The sequence below is a fragment of the Gopherus evgoodei genome, chromosome 7 (assembly GCF_007399415.2).
Source record: "Gopherus evgoodei ecotype Sinaloan lineage chromosome 7, rGopEvg1_v1.p, whole genome shotgun sequence".
In the NCBI taxonomy this organism is placed as follows: Eukaryota; Metazoa; Chordata; order Testudines; family Testudinidae; genus Gopherus; species Gopherus evgoodei.
In genome coordinates this window covers 23,788,636-23,816,352 of record NC_044328.1, presented here as the reverse complement: position 1 = coordinate 23,816,352, position 27,717 = coordinate 23,788,636, and the positions used below count along the sequence as shown (strand labels likewise).

General features: G+C 41.5%; 1 protein-coding gene across 1 annotated transcript in view; it reads right to left on the bottom strand.

The window, feature by feature from the left end:
- Window positions 1–27,717, bottom strand: part of DOCK1 (dedicator of cytokinesis 1) — a 541,297-nt gene that overhangs the window by 220,131 nt on the left and 293,449 nt on the right. The window contains 1 exon segment of the mRNA XM_030568323.1: window positions 21,799–21,900. Within this exon segment, the coding sequence (XP_030424183.1) occupies window positions 21,799–21,900 (102 nt within the window).

The window sequence follows — 27,717 nt, the reverse complement described above, 5'->3', positions numbered from 1 at the left end:
CAGTTTCTCGTTGGAGTTTTTTTGCTGACAACAATTCATCTTAATCTATTAGCCTCTTAGAGTTGGTTGGGCAACTCCCACCTTTTCATGTTCTCTGTATTTATATATATCTCCTCACTATATGTTCCATTCTATGCATCCGATGAAGTGGGATGTAGCCCATGAAAGCTTATGCTCAAATAAATTTGTTAGTCTCTAAAGTGCCACAAGTACTCCTGTTCTTTTTGGGGATACAGACTAACATGGCTGCTACTCTGAAACCTGTCATGAACAAACTCCTCTCTGGAGAAAGAAACTTGTGCAATTTACATGTGCTGTGAAGCACCTAGCACAATTTCTGGTGCTGTAAAAATAATAACGCATATTGACATGTAACACTTTACAGAGCATCAAAACCACAGAAAATATGCAAAGAGCTTATGCAACAGCTCCTCATCCCACAGAATGTACCAGCTAGTCCCGCTGAACTTTTTATTCTTGATAAAATTGTCTCAGTTATTCTAGTCCAAGGCTATTTCCTGTGCTGGAGCTTACATGGAACTTTGTTCAACACCATTTCTTCAAAATGTCAGATTTCTCCAACGCAGAAAAATGACACCCATCTGGCTTTTCATGCAAGACAGTGTTCTCCCATTCGTCTGTCCATCCACAGTCTTAATGAACTCCATGCTTGTTTAAGTTAATCTTTCTTGCTCATTGTTCTTTTAAACACTGATATGAGTCCCGGTATTGAATATACCCTGGGAATGTGTTATTGCTTTCCCTAGAATACCAGAAGAGGTGCATATTTCCAGGATATACACATCTCCCTGGTCAATATTATGAATACTGCCATTGACCAGCCAGGGAATTTCTTACCTCCAAGAACCAAGGAGTTCCTAAGCATGCTTAGCAGTTGTACAGTGAGATGGGAGTGAGAAAAAGGATGACTGATTTAGAATGTCTCATGCAGCATTCTGCAGCAACTAAAGGAGGAAATATTTCACATATTTTTATCTGTTTAATCGTATTTAGGTGCAGTGGCTATACAGCCAAAGAGGCCCACAAAACATCAGATGGCATAGAATATGTATTTTAAAGAAACACCACTAGGTGAGTAAAACAGCTAATGGTAAAATTACTCTCCATAGCACATCAGTAAAAGAAGACATTCTGACATTAAAAGAATTGATTTCCCAGACTTGCAGAGTTTGCAACTGCTGATAGTTAATATGAGATGTTACTGTTGCATAAGTCAAAATTCATTCCAGGCAAATACTTCACTAGTTCAGTAAATGTGTTCTCAGTTTAGTGATCAAACTGCATACTTCACAGCTAGCTTTTCATATATAAGTTACAAATTTTTAATGATCATATTGCATATTTTGCTGACTGGAATCATGCAGTATTTCTTTCATTAAACTACGTTTCTACTACATGAAATGGTTGATTTCCTTGTTGATCCTGCTTCCTAGCTTAATAACTGAGATGTCAGTGGGAGTTGTACTCATGTGAATGAGGGCAAATTTGGGCCCACAGAGTTTATCTTTCTGAATATTTTATGAATGCAGATACATACTTTCCTGGTTTCTTACAGCAGATTTCATTTTGTACTTTATTAGTTCTGCTGGATGTTTCAGCTGTGGAGTTTTTGCACACTTTGCTGATCAAGCTGCATGTGGTGGCAGATGAATTTTCATGCATTTTGCTGATCAACTTGCATACTTTACTGATCATGAAGGAGCTGTAATGTCTGATTTGTGCTAATTTGCTGATTCAGCCACGTATTTAATCTACTGACATTTACACTTTAATAATCCCATTTTCACAAAGGTTCTTTAATAATCAGCATGTAAAGTTTATTGAATAGAATTTATACCCTCTGAAGTTTACTTATTCATTATGTATTTATATCAGTGCTCTCTTGGCAGTTTAGATTCTATGCGTCCTATATGAAAAGTAGTTGATTTTGTGCCAGGACGGCTCGCATTATGAGCAAAAATCTGGATTTTATTTTTAATCATCAGCTCATGCTACGTTTCCTCGGCAATTTTTAAGGAGAAACTTTTAGTGCTACTTTGAACCAATACAAACTGCTCTAATTGTAAAGTAAGGATACAGAATCAAATTGTAGGAGCAAACCATGCAACTCTTCCTTCATAATAGCACAGCTTCTGCCTTCTGCCCATCTGAGACGCCCACTTGATATGTCACTGAGGACAAGAAAGGTCTGAAGCCCTCTTGGCTGCTGCACCAGTGAGCTTCGCACTGCTGACAGAGAAGGGGCAACCAGCTGAGCTCCGAGACAGATGGGTTCCATTTGCAATCTTTCTGGTTTTTTAACTAAGGGAAAGGGAGAGGAAGACGGACAGCGTGTAGACAGACAAACAGGACTTGCAAAGAGATCAGGGTGAGGAAAGGGAATGGAGAGCCATTTATTTTAGTTCTTCGTCTTTTAAACACAGTGTTTAGCTAAGATTGGCGTGAAAAAACAAAGAATGCAATTTTCCTTGTTTCAGCTGACTATCCAGCAAGCCCAATATACAAAGACCTCTAGAAAAGTGGATTATAGGATTTCAGAGTGAGAGTTTCTGAGCACAGAGAGAATAAAGGAGATAGGACATTGTCTGTCTGCTGTGTGATGGCCTCTTTCCCTGCCTCACCTGACTGTTCATATCAGGCAAATTATGTTTTTTCATGAACACTGGAAAGAATGGGGCTGGGGCTGCCCTGCTGTATTCTCCCTTCTTCCCAATAAGCCTGACCCTTTGCCTTGTAGTTGGGTGCAGAACGGAGAAGAGAATGCCCCCTTTCCATCATTCAGGCCTCCAGACATCGCACACTATGTATGTTTCATAAGCTCTACTGTTCATATAGTTGTGATTTTCCAGGAGTTCTCCAATAAATCCCAAGGCATAGTAAGATCATTTGAAGCTCTCTACAGAGCACATAAGAAACTTGGAACTCCATATAAAGAGGATTTTAGGGGACAAGCAACTCCCTTGTAAAGCATCCCCTGTGATAAGTGGATCCCTGCCCACCAGTGACATGTATTGGCAGCCAGGCCTCCCCAGGGCATCACTATATAAAGCAGATGGCAGGTGGACTCCACACAGCCCATTTATAGGGACAGGGGCACTTGAAGAGTAGGCAGATATGCTAGGGCTTTAGTAAGGGGGGATGTTTTCATATAGCTTGCGACTTTTTTTTTTTTTAAAAAAAGAGTAAAATCTTCAAATTACTGTGGTTTTTCTGAAGTAGCAAGCAAAGTGGCAGTGAAAGCAAGCCAAAAAGAAATTGCTTTAAACTATCAAGCAGCCATGAAAGTAATCTCCCACACTCCCAGTAGTGCCAGTTCAAAATCTGACTTCAGATGAAATACTTAGTACAGTGGTTCTCAACTGGGGGTCTGCAATCCCCTGGGGGGTCCATGACTCCTTTCAGGGGGTCTGCGTGGCCCCGTGTCTGAAACCCGGTGCCCCAACCTCTGGCGCCCTCCGTGGGACTAAAGCTCGGAGCGGCGAGGGGCTGAAGCCAGCAGACTCCCCGAAGCAGCCCAGGGCTGAAGTTGGCAGACCCAGAGTTCCATCTCCCCGCCATGGGCAGAGATGGGGGTGGGGGATCAAGAGTGTTGGTCCTCAAACTACAGTGCCTTACCCAGAGTGGGGCAGCTCCGCCTCCCCTACTTCCTCCTCTCTCCAAGCCCTCCTCAGATCCGGCCCTCTGGCCAGGTTATAGGTGGGACACCAGAGCCAGGCAGTGTGGGGTAGCTGCTCCTCTGCCTGCTGGTGCCATGGAGTGGACAGCTGTGACATTCCCCAGCTGCTGCTGGTGCCAGGGGTTGTGGCTGCTCCTCAGCTCCCAGCCCTCTTTGACGGCTCACGCAGCCAGTAAGAGCCACCTGGGAGGGCCAGCGCAGTTCTCGGGGAGCAGTCACCGCAGGGAAGCCCTTCTGTCATATAGCCCCTAACTATCCTTCTCCCTGAAAGCTAAGCTACCCCCTACACCCACCCACAACCCCTAGCTACCCCCTGCCTGCACCCTAAGCTACCCCCTCCCTGCCCATGCATCCCCTAGCTACCCCTTGCCTGCACCCAGAGCTACATCCCTCACTGCACACAGCTCCTAGCTACCCCCGACTGCACTGAACTACTCTCCTCACTGCACGCAGCCTCTAGATATCCCCAGCCAGCACCCTAAGCTACCCCCTCCCTGCCCTCGCAATCCCTAGCTACCCCCTGCTTACAACCTGAGCTACTCCCCTCACTGCACACAGCTCCTACTTACCCCCTGCCTGCAGCCTTAGTTACCCCCTCTGCCTGTACACAGCCCCTAGCTACCCCCTGAGCTACTCCCCTCATTGCACACAGACCCTAGCTACCCCCCTGCCTGCACCCTGAGCTACTCCCCTACCTGTACACAGTCCCTAGCTACCCCTCGCCTGCACCCTGAGCTACCTCTGCCTGTACACTGCCCCTAGCTACCCCCTGAGCTACTTCTCTCATTGCACACAGCCCCTAGCTACCCCTCTGCCTGTACACAGCCCCCAGCTATCCCCCTGCCTGCACCCTGAGCAGTTTTCAAACTTTTTGAGCTGAGTCCCCACTTTGAGTTATATGTTTTGGTTGCAGCCTTCCACAACCCAGATAGGTTGGGTTGTCTGCTTAGGTGAGTCTGGGGGTGGAGGTGGCGCTCCCTCTTTGGGCCCTGCCAGCCCTTGCCCCCCCAGTAGAAGTTAAATTATGCCTATACCCAAGGGTCCCCCCCCCCCCCGAGCCCATAGCCCTGAATCCTCCTCCAGCCCCAACTGGGCCCTGGAGTTTTTATACATATTGGAGGAGGGCGGGGGGGGGGGGGGGTCAACAAGGAAAAGGTTGAGAACCCCTAACTTAGTAGACAATTAAACTTCCTGGAATGGTACCATGAATCTTACATTGTGTTCTCCAGACATAATCTACAAGAATCTTCACAAAATTTAATAGCCCTCCAAAATAGTGGGAAGCCGTTAGCAGCACCAGAAGTGCCTCCGAACCCCTTCGACCAGGGTCCCCAAAAAGAGACAGAAACAGGGGGAAGTGGAGGAGCACAGGACACAAATCAGGAGAGGGAGTTTGAGCTCAGTGTCTCTGAAGTTGAGGAGTTTCAAAGAGGGAGTGAATGACCATGTCAAAGGCAGCATATAGAATAGATCAAGATGAAGAAGTGCTGTGGCAACCTGACCAAGGGGAGGACTTCAATTAGCAGAGGTTGTGAGCAGTGGATTTGGTGGAAAATGTAACTACTGATTACAGGCAAGTCGCATCTTAGGTGCATTTAACATGCACAAATTCAGCTTTGTGCAGTCGGCAAAAACGGGAAAAAAAGAGAAAAATAACAATATAAACACTGCATCTGTAGTGCGGGCGATTCCGCCCACCATTCAACTCAATGACTGCTTCACTAAATGTGGTTTTTGGAACGGAACTCCCACGTAAGATGAGACTTGCCTGTACATTTATTTGTATAAGAGCAAGCAGGATTCAGCTTTTCTCTTACTTATTTTAGGGAGAGCTGAAACAAGCAACCCAAACCAGTAGATTCAATGTTTGTAAAAAAAGTGGCAGTGTTTTTTTAATTAATATTCTAAACATAATGTAGACTGTTACTTTCATTTGAATCACATTTATTCTGAATGCTAGATTAGAGAACTTCACAAATTGATTATAAAGTATGTAAATACTAAAATATGTACACTGATGAGAAGTTACAGACTTTGTCGATGACTTTACAGCCACTCTTTCATAGTTAGTCTACTAAGACTTTTTCAGGAATGGAGCAGCTGATTGTTAGTAGAGTGACCTGAAGGAATTTTAGGTAGCATTATTGCTCAGATTTCCTGCTAGGCATGGCAAAATCATAGAGATGCTTCTGAACTTCATACTGAATAGATCCCAACAGCACCAACCCGTAATGCAGAGGAGTACAAAACAAAACCTGCTATGACTTAGGGCTTGTCTACACTTAAAACTCTGAAGTGGCGCAGCTGTGTTGCTGTAATGCTTCAGTGAAGACATTACCTATGCCGATGGGTGGGCTTTTCCCGTTGGTGCAGGTAATCTACCTCACTGAGAGGCAGTAGCTAGGTTGATGGCAGAATTCTCTCATTGACCCCATTGTGCTTGTTTACACAGGGGTTGGATGGGTAAAGCTGCATCTCTGAGGTTGGGGACTTTTTACACTCCTGAGAGATGTAGCTATATTGAAATAAATTCTTAGTGTAGACCAGGAATTACTTCTCTATGAGCTCACGAATCTGTTTATGAAAGCTCTTCTGCTTATTCTTTTGGCAGAAAGTTTTTGAGATCCTGCTTCTTGGCATAAGTGCTAAAGCTATGCTTATCAAATAGTCTGAATGTTAGCTGGTAGCTGACTGAAGGAAGAGGCTTTCAATGAATTGCACGTCAAAACTATACGGCCTCCTGACAAATCACAACTACACAGTCGTTTATTTCACATTTGTACATAGCCTCATAAGAGTGCATTGTATTATCAATATATATTCTTATATTAAATCATATTTATATATACTTCTGGCTATACAAAATTGTGTGTGTGTGTGTGTGTGTGTGTGTGTGTGTGTGTGTGTGTGTTTATTTTAAGAGCAAGTCTTTTCCTATGTTGTGTTTGTATCAAATAATGTACACTGTAGTGGCATGAGGTGTGTCAGGCTCTAGTTCCAGGAAGTCAGGCCTGGCGGTTAGAGTGGTGGTCAAAGCCAGATGTAGGGTCGGGCCCAGGCTCAGGGCAGCACTAAAATTGGGGTCTGGGGACAGGCCATGGGTCAGAGCCAGAGTCAGTAGACAAGACAAATCAGTATCATTGATGTAGTTGAGTCGTAGGCCAAGCGTTGAAACTGGGCTGGAGTCAGTCCAAATGTCTGGAGGTCAGGAGGTGGATATAGGGCTTGAGCAGGTCAGTAACAGGGCTGGAGCAAGGTCAGATTTCAGTATGAACAGTGCTGGAGCACACTGGAACAAGACTCGGGCAAGGCTGGGGCAGGAACTAGAACCAGATCAAGGGCCGGCTGTAAGCCGAGAGAGTCTGCAAGGCAGCAAGAGGGTTCCTGTGTTGTTGCACAGACTAATCTGCAGCGCTAGCAGGGTCAGTGAAATACCTGTGCCTGGGGGTCATCTGACCCAGGCCCTGATCAGGGAGAGGCCGTCGCAGCATGCCTGAGGGCTGAATCACTCAGTCTGTTGGGGGACTGAGTCAGTGCAACTGAGTAAGTAGCCCCGGTCTGGCGGCGGGTTTGCCTCAAAAAATGACATTTCCTTTCCTCTCTCATGTGGTCCTGCCCTTCACTCTCCTACTCATCTTGCTTTCTTCCCACGTTCTTCCTCTCTTCCTTTAAACTTTTGCTTCCCTCTCTTTTGCTCCCTTCCCACATTCAGTGCTTCTTCCTGTCTCTGCTTCTTCCATCTGTCTGCTTTTAGCTGGGCTGTACTGGGTTTCAGAGGAAAAGCTGCTGCTGGCTATACCACATTCAGCTGTTTGGCTGTTATAGGGGTATAAAGAACAAATAGCAAAGTGCATGCCACCTACATACAGTTGAGCAGAGCAGGACTGACAGCAGCAGCAGCTTCTCTTTTGAAGCCTTGCCATAAGCTAGCAAAAGGAAGGCAGTGGGGGAGGGGGGTAAAGGTGAAGAAACTGGATGGATATGGATTAACAGATTTTACATATACATACCTCTCACTCACACACACACACACACGTACGTATAATATGTGTCCTTGATACACTTAAGCATAATGCACTTAACACTGAAAAACAGACACTAGCAATAGAAAATCAGCCTTTTAAAACTCTCTCCAAGGCATTCAGGACTTCACAGATATTCTATAGTCTCTAGCTGTATCATATCTAGTGAACACCTTTACAATGGAACTACTGTCTTTAGTGGATTATTATTTAATAAAGTATTGTTTAAAAAGTCTATTATAAAGCAAAGTGTAAGGTCAATAATATATTCCAGGCTATGTATTAGTCAGCCAAAATATGCACAAATTGACTATGTAAAAGAAATGTATCCTTTGCCCTTGTTTACCTAGCAATGCATGACCTCCTATAATCAAGAGCCAGCGTGCTTGGCCTACTGACAGCAGTTTAAATCACTAAGATCTCCTGGGTGAAGTGAAAGGATATTATGAAAATAGCAACTCTCATAGCCAAATACTAACACAGAACCTTTTGCTAGCCTGAAAAAATGAAGGTGAGATCCCACCTCATTTAGAGTCTAACCACTGACAGCTAATATTTTCAAAGTTGTATAAAATGAATGCATGTTCCTTTTCTAATACATCCCCTTCATACAGATTCCCAAACTAAGGTGAATGATCGCTACCATCTTAGGCCTAAAGCAGAGAAGAGACTTGTAAGAACCTATTTTACACATCTGTTTAGTAGAAAGCATGAAGGGCATTTGAGGTCTAACATTATCTGGAACTCAAATTTCATTTTTGAATCCTCTTTCACTGTCACAGGCTCTGCCACATGTACATGTCTGTTGCAGAAACCCTAAGGCAATCTATATCTACAGTGTATGCTTGAAAGCATCTTTGTGAGTCAGATCACTCTGCTCTAGAACAGGAAAACATTCATTTTACAAATCCAAGATGTAAGAAGACTGACTAGTTCCTAAAGAAATGTCAGTTGGTTCTGATGCCTTCTATGTATTTACTATTGCAGTAGTTTGAGACATACATACTGTGGAAAAGGCAAAACAAGTTCCACAGTGATTCAGTCAGCATCCTAAACCATGGATTGAGCGGAGTAATGTGCAAAGACGAGACTGAACTGCAATTATTAGGGCCCTAACAAATTCACTGTCCATTTTGGTCAATTTCACAGTCACAGGATTTTAAAAATTGTAAATTTCATAATTTCAGCAGTTTAAACCTGAAATTTCATGGTGTTGTAAATGTAGGCATCCTGACCCAAAAAGTAGTTGTGGGGAGGGGTCGCAAGTTTTTGAAGAGGGGGGTTGTGGTAATGCTACTCTTACTTCTGCACTGCTGCTGGTGGCGGCACTCCCTTCAGGGCTGGGCAGCTGGAGAGCACCAGCTACTGGCTGGGAGCCCAGCTAGGAAGGCAGAGTCGACGCCAGCTGCAGCGTGGTATTGCCAGCCTTACTTCTGTACTGCAGCCTGCAGAGCTGGGCCCTCAGTCAGCAGCCACCACTCTCCAGCTGCCCAGTTCTGAAGGTAGCAGCACAGAAGTAAAGGTGACATGGTATGGTATTGCCACCCTCACTTCCGTGCTGCTGCTGGCAGGGTACCACCTTCAGAGCTCTAGCAATAATGGATGATGTTAACTAATTATATGATGACCTCCCTGAACAAGCAAAGAGTGATAACCTTAAAGTGAAAGAATTTTGAACCACACTGAAGTAGTGCTGACTAATCTCAAACTGATAAGGAGAGAGACGCTTGTCCCAGAGAGTTAAGTTTATGAATTTTGGGTGATGATGCATTAGTCATTTTTACAAAGAGCTGATAACTCAGATATCATATAGCAAATCTGGCATCACTAGTTATTCCTAAATCAGAATAGTATAGTTTGTTATGGTCAAATCCTTAGTGCCTACAAGGCAGTCCTAAGCCAATGTGCGGCCTCTTCTCAACACCTTGAATAGTGTCAATGAACAAAAAACAGTTTCTGTACAAAGAGCAAAATCCAAAATGTCATCTATTAAAAAAACTCCTTATTATGACAATACAGAGTCAGTATAAAACAAAACAAGTTTAACCTTTTTTTAAAGAAGCAATAAAAAACTGTAATATAGATCTCATGGCATAGTAAGAGTAATAGTTCATAAATTATTGTCAGATTTACAAAATTACAGTGAAGAAGTAAAATGAAACCATGGTCTAAAACAGGGGTAGGCATCTGGTGGCACGCGAGCTGGTTTTTAGTGGCACTCACACTGCCCGGGTCCTGGCCACTTGTCTGGGGGGCTCTGCATTTTAATTTAATTTTAAATGAAGTTTCTTAAACATTTTAAAAACCTTATTTACTTTACATACAGCAATAGTTTAGTTATATATTATAGACTTATAAAAAGAGATTTTCTAAAACCATTAAAATGTATTACTGACACACAAAACCTTAAATTAGAGTGAATAAATGAAGACTCAGCACAACACTTTTGAAAGGTTGCTGACCCTTGGTCTAAAATCAACAAGATGAAATCCAATAAAGGTGGTCAGTGCAAAGTACTTCACTTAGGAAGGTAAAATCAAATGTGCATCTACAAAATGTGCAATAACTGGCTAGGTGGTAGTACTGCTGAAAAAGATCTGGGAGGTTATAGTGGATCACAAAATGAATCCAATGAACTATGTGATGCATTTGCAAAGTAGGCTAATAGTCTGGGTTGTATTAACAGGAGTGCCATATGGAGGACATGAGGGATAATAGCCTTCCTCTATTCGGCACTGGTGAGACTACAGTTGGAGTATTGGGTACCACACTTTAGGAAATATATGGACAAACTGGAGAGAGTCCAGAGGAGAGCAACAAAAACAAGAAAAAAGGTTTAGACATTACCTGACAAAAGGAAAGATTAAAAAAACTGGGTATGTTTAGTCTTGAGAAAAGACTGAGTGGGGTCCTGATAACAGTCTTCAAATAGATTAAAGGCTATTATAGAGAGTGTAGGGATCAATTGTTCTCTGTCTCCACCAAAGAAGCAAGATATTAGTAAAAACTCTGTAACTATTAGAGTAGGTAAGCTCTAGAATAGGGCTCCAAGGGAGGTTGTGGAATCCCCATCATTGGAGGCTTTTAAGAACGGATTAGACCAGAGGTGGGTAAACTATGGCCCACGGGCCACATCCGGCCCACAGGACCCTTCTGCCCAGCCCCTGAGCTACTGGCCCTGGAGGCTAGCCCCCGGCCCCTCCCCCGCAGCCTCAGCTCACCGCACAGCCGGCACAATGCTCTGAGCAGCCAGGCCCTGCGGCTGCAGAGCCGCAGCCTGAGCTGGTGCTCTGTGCTGCGTGGTGGCATGGCTGGCTCCAGCCGGGCGGCACGGCTGCCTGTCCTGGTGCTCTGGGCAGTGCGACTGTAGCGCCACCAGCACTCCAGGCAGCATGGTAAGGGGGCAGGAACGGGGGAGCGTTGGATAGAGGGCAGGGGAGTTCAGGGTGGTGGTCAGGGTGGGGCAGTTAGAGGGCAGGGAACAGAGGGTTGAATGCGGGCAGGGGTTCTGGGGTGGCAGTCAGGAAGGAGAGGGGTATTAGATGAGACAGTGGGGGGCAGTCAGGGGCGGGAGGTCTGGGGGCAGTCAGGGGACAGGGAGCAGGGGGTGGTGGATGGGGCAGGAGTCCCGGGGGGCCGTCAGGGGACAAGGAACTGGGGGAGGGGGGGATTGGATGGGGCAGGAGTCCTGGGTGGGAGCATGAGGGGGCAAGAAGCGGGGGGGAGGCGGGGGGGTCAGATTGGGGGTGAAAGCCAGGCCACGCCTGGCTGTTTGGAGAGGCACAGCCTCCCTAACCAGCCCTCCATACAATTTTGGAAACATGATGTGGCCCTCAGGCCAAAAAGTTTGCATGCTCCCCTCCTCGCCCCTGGATTAGACAAACACCTGTCAGGGAGGGTCTAGGTTTATTTTGTCAGCATAGTGGGTGGACTAGATGATTTCTCAAGGTCACGTCCAGCCCTACATTTCTATGATTCAGTGATGTGAAAAGCTCACTTATGCTGAAGGAGAAAGTGACACAATATAGTATATGGCCAAATATCCTTGGGGAGTTCTTCCTAATAAAAAGTTAAAATTCATAGAGCTATGAATATACTTCACTGATGCTCCACACGATTGAAAAGTGTGAATCCATAGACAGTTCTTATCTTTTGAAAACGCAAACATTTAAATCAAGTTAATCTTTGTTCCAGTTACTTTCCTGTTTTGGGCTTAGGACTACTGACCTGTACATACCCTCTACCTATGTTTGGTCACCAGACAAATCAACTCTATAAACCAGATTTTCAGGAAGCAGGTGAAAGTGCTAGCATCACCCATTACTAAATACCTATTTTGTATTGCCCAGATGATATGAGAAATCAAATAGTGAGCACAGTCCAATTTATGACAGGATGACTGGTTGGTGCCATATTCAGATAAGTCTGTCATGATTCTATGTAGTTTTTACTTCTTTGTCATTCAAATGAGATGACCACAAATCTCTAAGAATATTGGCATATATGAGATGTCCCAAGAGGGGGAAAAAAACAGTTATAACAGTATCTATGGTTCTTTGGCAGTGTTACCTCTCCATGTTCACACCTGGAGATATGCCCCAGCTCTGAGGAGCTTCTATTACATTCTAGAAAGTCATGTTCACTAGGGCTGCACAAACACCCTCTCATGACACTCAGGGTTCAAAGTTGACACTATAAAAGGGCCATGCAGCCCAAGCCATCTCAGCTCATTACAGTAAGCAGAGATCAGGAGCACTCCTCTAAAGGACATCCTTTGGGCAGGTCTAAAAATGGATCTTGCCTTTCCTAGCTCATTTTTTCATAGATTTTAAGGCCAGAAGGGACCACTATGATCATCTAACTCTGACTTTTTGCATAACATAGGCCATAAAATTTCATTCAACATCAAGTTGGATTGAGGTAGAGTATGCATTTTAGAAAGATATCTGATTTTAAAGACTTCAAATGATGAAGCCTCAATTATAGCCTAAGGTAAGCTCTTCTGATGATAAATCACCCTCACTTAAAAAGTTGTACATTTTTTCTTGTCTGAATTTGTCTTGCTTTAACTTCCATCTTCAGGACTTCATTATGCCTAAGTTTGTTAGATTAAAGAGCCATGTACTATCAGAAATTATTTTTGTATGTAGAAGCTTATGGACTGTGATGAAGTCACCTCTTCATCTTTTGTGACCCCCAAACTCCAAGGGGTGAGCGCAAAAGCCCTGGCAGAAAGGCTGACAAAACCTTGGGTTAAAGAGCCTCAGGCCAGGACTCCATAAGCCTTCATCAGAAGGGTACACGCTATATTATATGCTCCAGGAGTTGCACTGAAGGTCCTATACTAATCAAAGAGGAAGGAAATGAACCAGGAGTTCTACGAATCTGAAACATGGGAAAGGCAAAAGAGCACTCAACACTGATGATGCAATGACAGGGAATTCTCTTCATATGAAATATAACCCTTGATTTCAATAGTCATTATTGTATGATATATCTTAAAATGACACGGTGTTTTAAAAGAATAAATGATATTTCAGAGTTAGATGTCAAGAGGTACTCAAGAGTCCATTCTGAACATAACCAATACAAATACTATTTTTAATAAGAGCAACTTAACTTTTCCCTCTTACTAACAAGCAACACGACTGTTTTCCTTTGAATAGAAAGCTACACAATTAAATAATAAAATACTAATAGCTATGTCAAAAAGGAAAAGTACTGATTTATTATTACACACTGAGTTACATACTGTAATTTCATGCTAGTAATTTGAACTGATAACTCTATTAGGTACTGTGCACATTAAAATACTAATCAGTTTATCCATTGTCATTACCATGCCATTAGTTTGCTATTTTTTCTTTTCACCAGAGAATTACAATCCATTACCATTACACATCCAATTGTATAATTTATGTTCTAATGTTAATTTAACATATAATTATTTACCATTAACTTATTACACATTTAACATTTGTTACTATATTATCATATATAGTACTCCCATGTAGCATAAATGATCATTTACAGAACAATCATATCACAACATTGTATGTATGAGGTTAAGACACAAGAGAGAAAAAGGAAAAAGAAGGGGATGGTTAGTGAGTAACAGAGCAGTGGTAAAAGCAGACAACTCACTAATTCTTCTAACTAGTGATTACAATTTGATGATTTAACAAACTTCAAAACAATAAGCGCTCTTTTTCCAAAAGGAGACCAAACTGGTCTACTAAACTGATTTTCAGACCTGCCAAGGAAGTGAAAAAAATAAAACAACAATGGGCGGATATTCATATCAAACTTTGACAAATCCTCATTAATGCTCTAGAATAATCAAAGGGATGTAATACTTGTTCCTTTGATTCAAGATATCTGCTTTTTGTTGCTCAGAATTGCAATTTGGAGATCCTGTTGGATCCTAGATTGCTTCCTGGTGTCCCGTAGCAGCAGTAGACTAGAATGTTTTCCCATAATTGTTTGGCTAAGAGGCTGTGATTTTCTATTTTCTTTGAGAGGTGGAACTTGGATTATTGTAACACACTTTATTTGGGACTACATCTGAAGGCCACTCAGAAATTCTAGGTAGCATAGAACAAGACTGCCCTGATAACTCAACAAAGCTCCTCAGAGGAAGCGTTATGTTTTTGGATGTAACTGACGATGTTGATCTTGATTTCGAAAGGACTTTGTGTTTATAGGTGGATCCTGAGATAACTGTAACTATGTATCATAGGTAAAAGTGCAAGCAATTAAGAGCTACCATTGTATGAATTAGATAAAGAGAGGCTACTTACCTGTACAGTACCTGGAGTTCACTGAAATGCTTTGTCCCTATGTGTGTTCCACCTCTGGGATGCGCATGCACTCTTGATGGGAGATTTTTAGTTAGTAGTGTTTGCAGGTTCGTGCCTGTACCCTACATATTCCCATACGCTGGTGTGAGGATATATAGGAAGCTGGGTGAAGAACAAGGTATTGAGGGAAAAATGACAGAGAAAACAACTCTCCATAGGTTCAAATGGGGGTTTCTGTAGAGTCCTGAGAACTAAGTTGAAGTCCACAATGGAGCTGGCTCTTGGGCAGGAGAGAAGAGATTGAACTCTTGATAAATTTTGCAGTAGTGGGGTGGGTGAAGACTGAGAACCCTTTGTTTAGGAACCCAAATTGTTTAGGAACTTGAGTAATAGAGGCATTGGGGGTCAGCATATAGCAGGACACGAGGCCAAGGAGTGACTAGGGCATCTCAAGTCGAATAGTGGCTGCACCCTTCCTTGAACAGAAATGTTTGCACTTTGCATTGGATGGCATTGTGATGAGATCTATGTCCCAATGACCCAAGTAAGACATATCTTCCAGAATATCTCATTGTTCAGTTCCCATTCATGGTCGATCCTGAAATTTCTGCTGAGGGAGTTCACCAGTATTCTCTAGACCAGGCAGATAAACCACGGAAATGTGTTTGCGGAGTGATATGCACCTGTTCCATAATTTTATGGATTCAACACATAAGGACTGGGATCTTGCTCCTTCTTGTCAATTGATATAATAAATTGCTGCCTTGTTGTCCAGCATTTCTTCGGATTGGATGGTCCTTGATATGGATTGGGAAGTGTTGGCAAGAATAAGGAACTGCTCTGAGCTTCATTATGTTGATATGGAGGGTCACCACAGGAAGGGTCCATTCTCCATTCACCCTGAGCTCTGAGGTTCTGGGAGTGTGCGCCCTAACCTATCAGGGAAGTGTCCGGGGTGATAATCCTCGTGGGAGGAGGTTGTAGGAACAGAACTCCCACACACAACTTTTCTGGGTCCTTCTACCAATGTAGAGAATTGAGGACGTTGGATAGACTGTGTTGTTGGGGGTGTAGACAGTTCTCAACCAGGCCTGAAGACACTGCGAATGTAGTCTTGCTAAGGAAGTCATGAATGTAGAGGCTACCATATGGCCCAGAAGTTGCAGGCAACCTGTGGTTTACGGGCTCTGCTGAATTGCTGAAACAAGATTGGACATTGTGGTGAATCTGTCCTTAGACAGATATGCTCTATCAGAAGAAGAGTCCAGAGTGTCTCTGATTAACTCCATATGTTGAATGGATGTGAGGGTAGACTTTGCCACATTGCGGAGGAGGTCCAGTAAGTGAAATGGAGACAGGCCTTTTCTGGTTGCTGTGAGCAACCTTTCAGGAGCCAATTATCCAGTTAGAGGAAAGCAATTATGCCCATTTGTTGAAGACAGGCTGCTGAGGCTGATACAACTTTAGCGAACACCTTGGGGCAGTGTAAAAGACAAAGATACTAGTAGTGGTCCCTGCCTACCCCAAAACATAGGAATTGTTTGTGCAAGGAATGAATGGTGACATGAAAATAGGCATCCTAAGGTTGAGGGACACAAACCAATCTTTTTGGTGGGAATAATCATTGCTATGGTCCCCATTTTGAACCATTTGGAATGGACAAAGGTGTTTGAAGTCCTGAGGTCCAGAATTGGCATCCATCCCCCATTTTTTCTCAAGGATTCTACCAAGAATAGAAGCCTTTTCCAACTAGTCCAGTGGAACATGTTTGATTGCTGCCAGAGCTAAGAGGAATTGTGCCTCCTGATTTAAGAGGTTTGAGAAGGGTCCCTGAAGAGGGACAGGTGGGCGGGGTGGTAAGAAGCTGAATTGGATGGAATAGCTTGTAGAAATCACTTCCAGAATCCATCTGTCTGAGGCTGTATTCCAAGCAGGTGGGAAAGGGGATAGATGAGACCCCTAAGGTTGGAAGAGTAAGGGAATAAGTGCAGCTGTGTCATCAGCACCAAGCAAAGCCCAGAGAGATGTTTTGACAACTGTCTAACCTTCTGTAATGAAGCCCTAAATTTTCTCTTTCTGATCCGGAGGCAGGTGTTCAATGAATAATGAGAATTTTGAACAGACTGTGAAATCACTTCAGAACTGGCTATTCTGAACTGCAAGGAGTCTGAGGAGTAGCTCTTGAAACCCAAAAGTCCAACTGTTTTAGCTTCTTGTCGGATGGTGTTGAATGGGACACTGATGTTGCATGTTCCATTCCTTAACAGCCTCAACAACCAGAGAGTTGAGAACAGGGTAGGAGAAAAATGCTCCAGATCTCTGGGTTGAATGTATTTTTTTTTCTTTTTTTTTGCTGGCTCATTTACGTGTGGATGGGATAGCAGCTGGAGTTTGCCATACTATGCATACTTGGGTTAGCAGAGCATTGCTGATGGGCAAGTCGATCTTGCCCTGAGTAGGTGTATGAAGGATATCTAATAAGGAATGTTGGGCTTCTCCAGCAGGATTGGTAAGGTGCCTGCTACTCTTTTTATAAAGTCTTGAAAGGTCTTAAAATCATCAGGGGTAAGATAGTGGGAGGAGGCATGTCAGTCTCATCTAGTAAGGAAGAGGACTTCTGGGAGGGCAGTGTTTCTTCCTGTTCCACTGGTTCCTACTCTGAGAGATTACCTATGAACTGAGCCTGAGGGAGTTGGTTGATGCTCCTGATGAGTCCTCTTTAGAAATGTTACCCTATAGAAAAGATCATAATAGGAAGTCCCCAGGTTCCAGTAAACCCACTGTGGTGGGGCATAAAGGAAAGGGGCAGGATACCAAGGTTGTCCTTGCCAAGACAGCTGGGCGTGCTCCCTAGTAGCAGCTTCCCCTTCAATGTGAAACTCAAAATAGGGAGGTTGGAAGGTGGATTAACCTTGTACAGAAACCTCGAACTCAGATGATGCATAATCCCCTGTAGCCATGAGGGGCAAGGGCGCCAGTACCAGTGATCAAGTTGGTACCAGTCCCCAGGAACAGACCTGTACTTGCACTAGTATTAAGATTAGAAAGGGCAGTGGGAGAGGCAGTATCAGAAAATGTTAAATCGGTACCAGCTGGAAATACTTCTCAGCACCTTCAAAGCGTCTGTGTAGAAACTGTGTCGGTTTCGGAAGGCAGGTCACAGTCGAAGACATGGCAGAGGGTAAGTAGGCTCTGAGAGGTGAGTTGGAACCAGTGCAGATTATGTCTCAATACCTCTCAACATTAGTAATTTGGGCTTTTCAAGGATTCCCAAGTCATTGTGAGAAAGGAGTCTAGATGGTATGGGGAACTATGCATGGGGCTCCTCTGGTGTCAGTGGAGACTGTTCCAAAGTGAGATCAGTGTGCCTTTCTCTTCTGGCTACAGAAGACGATACCAATGAGGATTTCATCGTAGCTCTGGATTTTGGAGACTAAGCCTGGTGCCAGAGTAACTCTAAACAGTTTTTTGGTATGTGACATGGTCTTCTTAGCTGGTACCATGATTGCAGTACCAGAGGGAGTAGGAACCTCAGCTGTACCTGTCCCATATTGGGACAAGCAGTGTCCTGAGACCTAGATCAAGGAGGTGACTTTTCCCTTTTCTTCTCTTGTTCCAGAGAAGGGGTCTTTTCTTCTTAGAGGGTCTGGGAAGCACCACAGAGCCTTCAGAGTCTTTACTTATCTCTGAAGAGTAAGTGGTCAGTGGATCCGATGTACAGGGGGTGACTAGGAGATGCACACACACACGGTCTCAAGGAGCACTCCATAAGCAGAGTCTGTCCTCCCTCAATGTTTTGTATCTGCTTTTAAATCCTGAACAGATCTTACATTTGGTGGGGATGAGAGTCTCTCCCAGACAGCAGAGGCAGTTTGAATGTTCGTCACTGTATGGAAAGGACCTGTGGCAGATCTGACAGGGTCTGAAGCCCAGGTTCTTGAGCATAACCCACACTCACGGCCATGGATCGAGACCCGAGAAAACACAAAAGGCCAGTTGACCAAACAAGCGAAAGGGGGAAATCTGCCTCTCCAAAAGCAACAACTGTGCTAAATAACAAGAACAAACAAAAAACGTGGCTCTTTTACCCTTAAAGTATGACTCAAGGAGCCCCCCAGCCTCCTCCTTTCTCCACCTATTAGACTGGGGTGGCTGGGTGGGCGGGCTGAAGCCCCAAATCCTGGCCCCTTGCAGGATCTGGACAAATTGGAGAAATGGTCTGAGGTAAACAGGATGAAGTTCAATAAAGATAAATGCAAAGTGCTCCACCTAGGAAGGAACAATCAGTTTCACACATAAAGAATGGGAAGAGACTGTCTAGGAAGGAGTATGGCAGAAAGAGATCTAGGGGTCATAGTGGACCACAAGCTTAATATGAGTCAACAGTGTGATACTGTTGCAAAAAAAGCAAACATGATTCTGGGATGCATTAACAGGTGTGTTGTAAACAAGACACGAGAAGTCATTCTTCCGCTTTACTCTGCGCTGGTTAGGCCTCAACTGGAGTATTTTGTCCATTTCTGGGCACCGCATTTCAAGAAAGATGTGGAGAAATTGGAGAGGGTCCAGAGAAGAGCAACAAGAATGATTAAAGGTCTTGAGAACATGACCTATGAAGGAAGGCTGAAGGAATTGGGTTTGTTTAGTTTGGAAAAGAGAAGACTGAGAGGGGACATGATAGCAGTTTTCAGGTATCTAAAAGGGTGTCATCAGGAGGAGGGAGAAAACTTATTCACCTTAGCCTCCAATGATAGAACAAGAAACAATGGGCTTAAACTGCGGCAAGGGAGATTTAGGTTGGACATTAAGAAAAAGTTCCGAACTGTCAGGGTAGTTAAACACTGGAATAGATTGCCTAGGGAAGTTGTGGAATCTCCATCTCTGGAGATATTTAAGAGTAGGTTAGAAAAATGTCTATTAGGGATGGTCTAGACAGTATTTGGTCCTGCCATGAGGGCAGGGGACTGGACTCGATGATCTCTCGAGGTCCCTTCCAGTCCTAGAGTCTATGAGTCTATGAGGTGTGCCCTGGCTCTCATACTTCTGAAAATTGTTGTATGCAGCTTGGAGGGCCAGTAAGTATGGCCACCTATCACAGCATGAGACTGCCTAGCCACTGCTGACGAAGATCTCCAATCAAGTGGGCAGAGGTGAGCACACATCCTGAAAATGGATCAGTCAGAGGGAAAATGCTCAAAGAAAAATCAGACACACGTGCGACGCAGCAGGGAGCAGGGTGGAATGACCTGGGAATGTCTTTAGTTTTACTGGGACTGTCTGCATGGGGGATGGAAGAGCAGGGGATGACTTTAGGTGAGGGACAGTAATTGAGCCTGTAACCTGAGCCAGGAAGGGGGGTAGGGCGAGTCGACATCTTTGCCTGGGAAACTGGACAAAGGCCTTGGCTACACTGGCACTTTACAGCGCCGCAACTTTCGCGCTCAGGGGTGTGAAAAAACACCCCCCTGAGCGCTGCAAGATACAGTGCTGTAAAGCCTCAGTGTAAGCAGTGTCGCAGCGCTGGGAGCGCGGCTCCCAGCACTGCAAGCTACACCCGTAGAGGATGTGGTTTTCGTGCAGCGCTGGGAGAGCTCTCTCTCAGCGCTGGCGCTCCGACCACACTCACACTTCAAAGCGCTGCCGCGGCAGCGCTTTGAAATTTCAAGTGTAGCCATACCCAAAGGGAGAGGGGGAGAGAAAGAGGGGGAGAGAGCCTGCTGGAGGGGGTTTTGGTTTCAGTTTTGGGCTGGCTGGGAAGAGGCAGGGAACCCCAAGTCTAGGGTCTAAGATCCTTGCTCCCCAGAGGGACCTGGCTGGGGGGTTCTGGTTGTACCTACAAGCCCTGCTTGGGACCATGTTCCTGTCATCTAATAAACCTTCTGTTTTACTGGCTGGCTGAGAGTCACGGTGAATCACAGGAAGTGGGGGGTGCAGGGCCCTGACTCCCCCACACTCCGTGACAACATGTAACTATTGAGTAGCTTGTTGTTATGCTGAGCTATTTCTTTTACTCTCTCTTTTTTCTTCTTTAAAAAAAAAATTAACACACACTAAAATGATTTATATTGCAGCAGGGATGAGTGAATTGTTATATCAAGAAAAGCACCAATATTGTTCCTGTCAAGCTACAATAAAACTTCAGGCAAGAATATTAAATTACACAATGTTGAGGTTGCCACAAATCAGGAAACCTATTTTTTCTTTTTTTTGTATCTAACTCACTATAGTGAATAAAGAGACAAGGTGGGTGAGGTAATATCTTTTATTGGACCCAACTTCTGTTGGTGAGAGAGAGAAACTTTCCAGCCATACTCTTCTGGTCAGGGAAAGGTAATCCCAGGATCACAGTAACATGAAGGAGGAACAGATTGTTTAGCATAAGTAGTTAGCACAAATTGTAAGAGATCATTCAAGGCAGAGTGGCCCATTAACACCTCTGAAGCCACTGCAGACAGTGAATAAAGTCTGTTCTGAAATTAAAATACATAAAAAAACTGCTTAAAATGGTCTACCATGGGAACCCATTGTTCCTAAGTAACAGAATTTGTAATGTAACAGCAGATCAGAGCTCAGCTTGTCTGCTGCTTGATGGATCTCAGCCAATAAGTTTGGTTGCTACTTTGCCTTATGCATTTGCCACATGTCAAAGATAGTTCCAGGTCATTAGAGTAATCTGCTTAGCAATAAATTCCTTTCTATTATGCTCTAATTATGTTGTGTCATAGGTGGACTTAAAGAACGATTACAAACAAAAATTGATGAGCTTCAATCATTATTGCTGATTATTAAATGAGTGCATCTTTAAACTTAAAATGTTCTAGATAAAGCTTAAAAATGGCAGTTCTATAAATAAAATTAAAGTTAAGGTAGAGAGAAAGTTGGATCATTTAGGGGATACAATTATTTATAAACAGAAGTGTAAAAATTCATTCATTAAGAAAACATCCTTTCATAAAATAGATCTTTAGGAATACCATGGCTGTGTTGTCTTCTAAGATTTAATTTGCGTTACTTACCCTAAATCCAATATTCTAGACGCATGTTCATCAAATTTCAACATTGCTTGAGAGATCAATTACTTCATCATTTGGTATAATAATAAAGTTTCACATGCCATTTCTGGATTCAGAAGATGATGCTTCATTGATCCTGTTTTTATGTTAGGTCATATGAATCAAATATATTTTTTTAAAATCTGTAATTGTATTTATCAAATACTAACGGAAACAGAAAGTAAGACAAATGCTACATAGGGTAAAGATGCCAATGTTAAACTTACCACAACATCTGACCTCATCTTTCCAAAAGTCTTGATTAAATGAGCATAATGATAGTCTTCCATTTGCCTTAAAATGGCTGTCATGCTTGCAACGAAGTTCCCCTATTTAAAATAATAATGATAACAATGGTTTAAGAGATGGAGCTAAACAGTACCCAATATCAAAACGTTGTGTCACTAGGCTCTAACAATTTCTTTTGGTATGTCAATAAAATGGACTAGTCAAAGTAAAACTTTATCATTAACATGTCATGAATGGAAAGAAATCCATGCACAGTCTGCTGCTAGTGAATTGGCACTTAAACATACCTAATATACAAGTGCATGAAAATGTAAAATTTAAATGTATTTGTTTCATACTTGATCAGGCATTTCAGGCCTGATTTTGGACTATATTTTGATACAAAAACTATTTGGAGATATAAACCTTGTCTGCATTACAGACTTTAAAATCTAACAAACACATTACAAATTCTAGTATCCACATTTGGGCAAGTCAGTATAGCATGCAATGAAGACATCGCTTTAAAAATCATTACAATGGATATCGCAAGAATGACCAGATTTATGAAAAAACACTATACTAACATCAAAAATATTGTCTGACATACCATATCTCTAAACCCATTAAAAAGGTTTTGAAAGTATTATTTTTTAAAAATCCCAATATTTAGATTTTCATGCACTGAAAATTCATAACCCCAAACTACATTCTGCTAAGAAAAAGCCTGACTGATACTAGCATATGTAAGGTATAATCAGTGACAGTTCTACTTGTTTAGTAAACTTATTCTAATATCCCTGTTAAGAATATGTTAAGTGGATTGCTCATGACCCAATAGAACAAAACCTTTGGATTTATTCTTAATAAATCAACAAATAAGTCTGATTTTTAGGAAATTCTCAAAATTCAAAGGGAAGTTAGAGAATAAATAGGCAATGCTCTTGAATTTGTATACTCCCCTACACAACATTTCAAATTAATTTTTTTTTTCCTACTCCAGGCATAGTGTGATATAAATTCAATTGGAGTGGTAACAGAACACATGAGAAAATAGTTTTTGATGAAACACTTTCTTTGTAAGCAGGATGTTGATAAATTCTTGCCATTTAAGGCCTTCAATACTTAGCACTTCAATCTCTTTGCTACATAAATCTCAAGTAACTGTGGTCAAATATCAGGCCATGAAAGAGGTTTGACTTGTGCATCTGTGTAATAATCTGTGTTAATTCACCACACACTCACCCTGTCCCCAAACTTCCTAACATATGCAACTGACAGATTCCTTGCATTGGGTTTCTGCATATCCTTTCTCCAGGGCAGCAGATCTGGTACTTGTTCTTCTGCTTACTTGGCTTTGTTTCTGTTGGAAGGCATGCCTTTTCCCTTACTAATTTTTCTATACTACATAAATACAGATTAGAAATATTAAGAGGTGCAAAAAGTGTAAAAAAGGGAGTGACCAGCTGACTGGGTGTTTTGCTATGTCAAAGACCTTTATGGTTACTCTCTCTTATCCATAGCAAGAGATGGGGATATAAAATTATGCTAATAGGAAATTTACATAATAGGGAACCTTATTAATGGAAACAGGAAAGGAAATCGTTAATTGTCAAAAGAGACTGTATAATATGTACATAAGGACACAGAAAAAGAGTTTGCTACTTAGAGGCCAAATCCAAATAATATTCAGTCCATCTCCCTTAAGGGTCCGATATAATAATTATATAATGTGGTGGTTCTGAGCCACAAAGGCCACAGTTTGGGGGCGGGAGGGGGGGGAAGGAGGGAGAGTGTTCTGTTTTCTTAAACTGCCCAGTTAGGGCTAGATTCAAGATAACAGTAGGTCCTACCTCCCCCACAAATTCCTAGTTCATATAAATTCAGGAAAGGTGAAGAAGAGAAAGGAGATTAGATAGAAAATCTCCTGTGTTTGACCATTTAAATATCTTATCTTTTAAAACTCCACTCTTTTGACCTTAGTCCTTCAAACACTTACGTACATGATTAATTTTACTCATGTAATTAAAGTTAAACATGTATATTATTTCTCTACTGAATCAGGACCTTAATGGTTAATTCATCAGTACACAGATGACTTTTTTTTTTTAAACATAGCATATTTTCTGTACCTGGTTAAGAGCTTTGTTCACATAGTTATGCTAATCTCATTCTGTTTGTTTAGAAATTTAAATTATTATGAACAATGGCAACAACTGAGAGATGAATTTTGTACCAAGGGAACAGATAATGCTAACTTTGTATTTGAATAGAAGACTAACTTGGGAAAACGGTTAAACCGTATGGATTTAAACATGCACTTTTCAGATGCATAAACGTTTAGAAATGAAGTTCAGCTTATATTAATTTATCTTTTATGTATATTTGTAGCCCCTTCCCCATTAAATGGCTAATTATTGACGTTTAATGTTTGCAAACATGAGCTCTCTCCTTCATATTCCAGTACCTCTAGCCCTTGCCAAGAGATCATAATCCTCTCTTTGTAACAGCACAGTGTTTATCTGTGGGAATTACTACAATCATGCTGATAAGCAAGGAAAGAAGATGAGTCATTGGAGAGAAAGATCATTACATAAAAATATCTTATTAATTAGCATGGTAAGAGTTAGACAAGATATATGAGAGGTTAATACTTTATACTTAAATGTTGTGTTTCCATATGAACCATAAACTGTTTCCTTTTTTTAAACTAATGTTTATTAGATAAAGAAAAACACAGGAACAAACACACTGCATATGAACTCAGCATAATCCAAAGTAAAGAATGAAATATGTCAAAGTGTACACCCAGGTCAGCAATGATCCATAAGACTAGGGTATAGGCCTTTATCCAGCTAAGCACAATTTAAATATCAATACAGATAAATCCATGGAAATAGGGAAATGTCTCCTTAAGGAATTAAAGTAACTCACCCACAGTATACACAAACAACACACAATTAAACAATATACCCAAAATGAAAAGAGCAAAAGTCCCATAAAATATTTTTCACACACAAAACCTCAAAGTCAAAAAGAGGAAATGGGATGCCTGATAACAGCTGGCAATGTTAGAGGGGACTACATTTCCACTAGGAAGGAACCAGGGTTGCAAACCCTTGAGGATGGTTATGGAGTCCCCAGGAATGAAAGATTAATCTTTAATCAAAGATTATGTCTTGTGATGAAACCTCCAGGAATATATCCAACCAAAATTGGCAACCCTAAGAGGAACATAGAGTCCCTTAGCCATCTAAAAATCTGTTCATCCATAAAGAACTTGTATAGGGCAAAAACTAGATGCTCGTAAAATAAATACAAGTGACAGTAATCAAATCATCTGAATGACACTCGTTGTGTCATACCATCTGACCAGTGTGTGTTTCCATTAGACCACTTTCTCCTGAATGTAGGGTCAAAAAGAGACAGAGGAGTTCATCTTTATCCTTATTCTGAGAGAGTGGGAGTTTTGGGGAGAGGGGCCTTTGCACTATTTCATCTTAAGTCTATTAACGCCATCTTAAAATATATATAAAGAAAACCATACAAAAGTTAAAAATACACTACAAAGCTTCATCCATTTCCATTTATTTTAAAACCCAAGGAGCATGTGTGTTCCAACTATATTTGACTATGCTGTTTGACTATCCCTATAAAATGCTTCATATTTAAAAAAACTCATTAAACTTAGTTTCTCTTTTCATGTGTCTTCAGATTTAGTAATTTTAAGATTTTCTTCCATTTCCAGCCAACACAGTGTGCTCTTAATTACAAAGCTGTCTAAAATTGTAAGTTTATAACAGACACAATGTGGATGAGGTAATGTCTTTTATTGGTATAAATTGTCCCTCTAATATCCTGGGACCAACATGGCTACAATACTACAAACATAATTTTCTAATAGTTAAGCTTATTTCATATGGTCTATTTGCTATATAGCAATAACTAGTAATATTAAATACTTGTCTTAAGTTGATTTCTTTAATGTTTAGTTGTATTCAGAAAATACTATAATCTCACATAGCAGATCACTCCAGGCAATACAAAACAAAAAATCTAATTTTCTAAAAAATCAATTTCAATTTTATTGTAGGAGTAATTGCAGACCTATATTTATGTAACTAGTACAGCAAAGGGCAATAAATGGACCTTACTGTTGCCCTTTGCAATTATTAGCTATTCATTCAGTGCCAAGGTTTTCACTGCAAGCCCTTCACACACTTTCATATTTACAAAGCAGGAAAACAAACATTATAAATGAAATACTCACAAATGTAATCACACCATACAATATAAGAAAAGTGTACTTCATGTATTTTTTTATGTTTCTTAATATAACTAATTTCTTTCTAGCACAAAATCACCAACCAGCAGAGCTGCTAACTTAATCCTTTTTTTCTTATCAATAAACCAGGTACACTGAGGCAAGAGAGAGTTTATGATTCCCAAAACAGTATTTTGTGATGTGCTATGTCTGCAATCACATCCTAATATAAGCAAGAGTAATTTACTCTTAAGCTCTCAGTGGCAAAGGATCAATAACTCAGCCCATTTAAAAAAAATACTGTTGACTTCTTTTGATAAAGAATCCTGTTATTACTTGGATTATGTATTTTATTTGAGAGTGATTGTTGTCTTCTTGGAATGCAATTCCAGTACCTAATTCATAACTTGTTAAAATTTCTACTTTTTTAAAATTAGAAAAAAAAAAGGTGGCTATTGCATATGGACTTAATGAATCAACAGAATGAAGCAAATATTACATTTTCTTTAAGAACTAGATATTTAAACTATTGTTAAAAGTGGAAATTCCATTTTAATTTAAAAACTTTTCCCTTCACCAATGTCACTAGAAGATTGCAAAATGAAAGTCAATTTCCCAAGGGGCAGGAAGAGTTTTCTTTGCTTAGAGTACCAGGAGAAACACATGAAGTGGGAAACAAATAGGCCATTATGTGTATTGCATCTCTAAACTGGTGTCTCACATGAAGTTTATCCATCAACCTGGAACACCTACCAAATCAGCTACTAAACTGGGTCCCACCCAAAGAGAGAGAAGCAGGACATTCTTTTAATTTTTTTCTTGTGCCAAGATACTCTGCCTTAAATAGCCTCTAGCCATTCCCAGAAAAACCTCAAGCTGGAATCATTAAACTATTCATCTACAATACGAAAACCAATTTGAAAGAAATGGAACAGAATGAAGGGATGCTCCATTATTATTATTACTACTTGTATTACAGTAGCTACCAAAGGCCCTAATTAGGTTTTAAAAACACATCTGATTTTCCTCAGACTCTCCCAAACATTTACCACTTGACTCAAACCACTATGATAAGTTTCTCTGTAAGTTATCATTTGGGCAGAAATCTATAAACAAATTAAAACATGAAACTAGAATTAAAGGGCCATATGAGTTTAAATTATAGTGTTGTTACTATGATACTATTTTCTAATTGATGCTTTTATTTACATCTGTGCAAAATGAGTGAAAAGTAGATATAAGATGCTTCTAAATAATAAATCCATATATTAGAAAGCAGTGACCCTGCTTTTCGAAAGTAAGTAGTGAAATTGTCTCTCTCAAGTTTTGGCATCCAAGTTGAGATACCTGGAAGGGGATTGATTTGCAGGCACTGCAAATCTCCTTTAAAGTTCAGTGTTCAAGTATCACATTTAGCGCCCAACAATCACTAGCCACTTTTGAAAACCTGGCCAGTATGTAAACCTGAATTAAAAGACAATTTGTCTATTCATGCTGATAAATACATTTACACATCATTTTACTTAAGCAAACAAAGTGGCAACCAAATGTGGTATAAAGCAGAGGATTTCCAGCATTTTGCATTCTGTGGACTACTTTCTAAGAGAAACAATCTTTCATCTTCCTGCCTGCAACCCTTCTCCTGCTTGGCCTC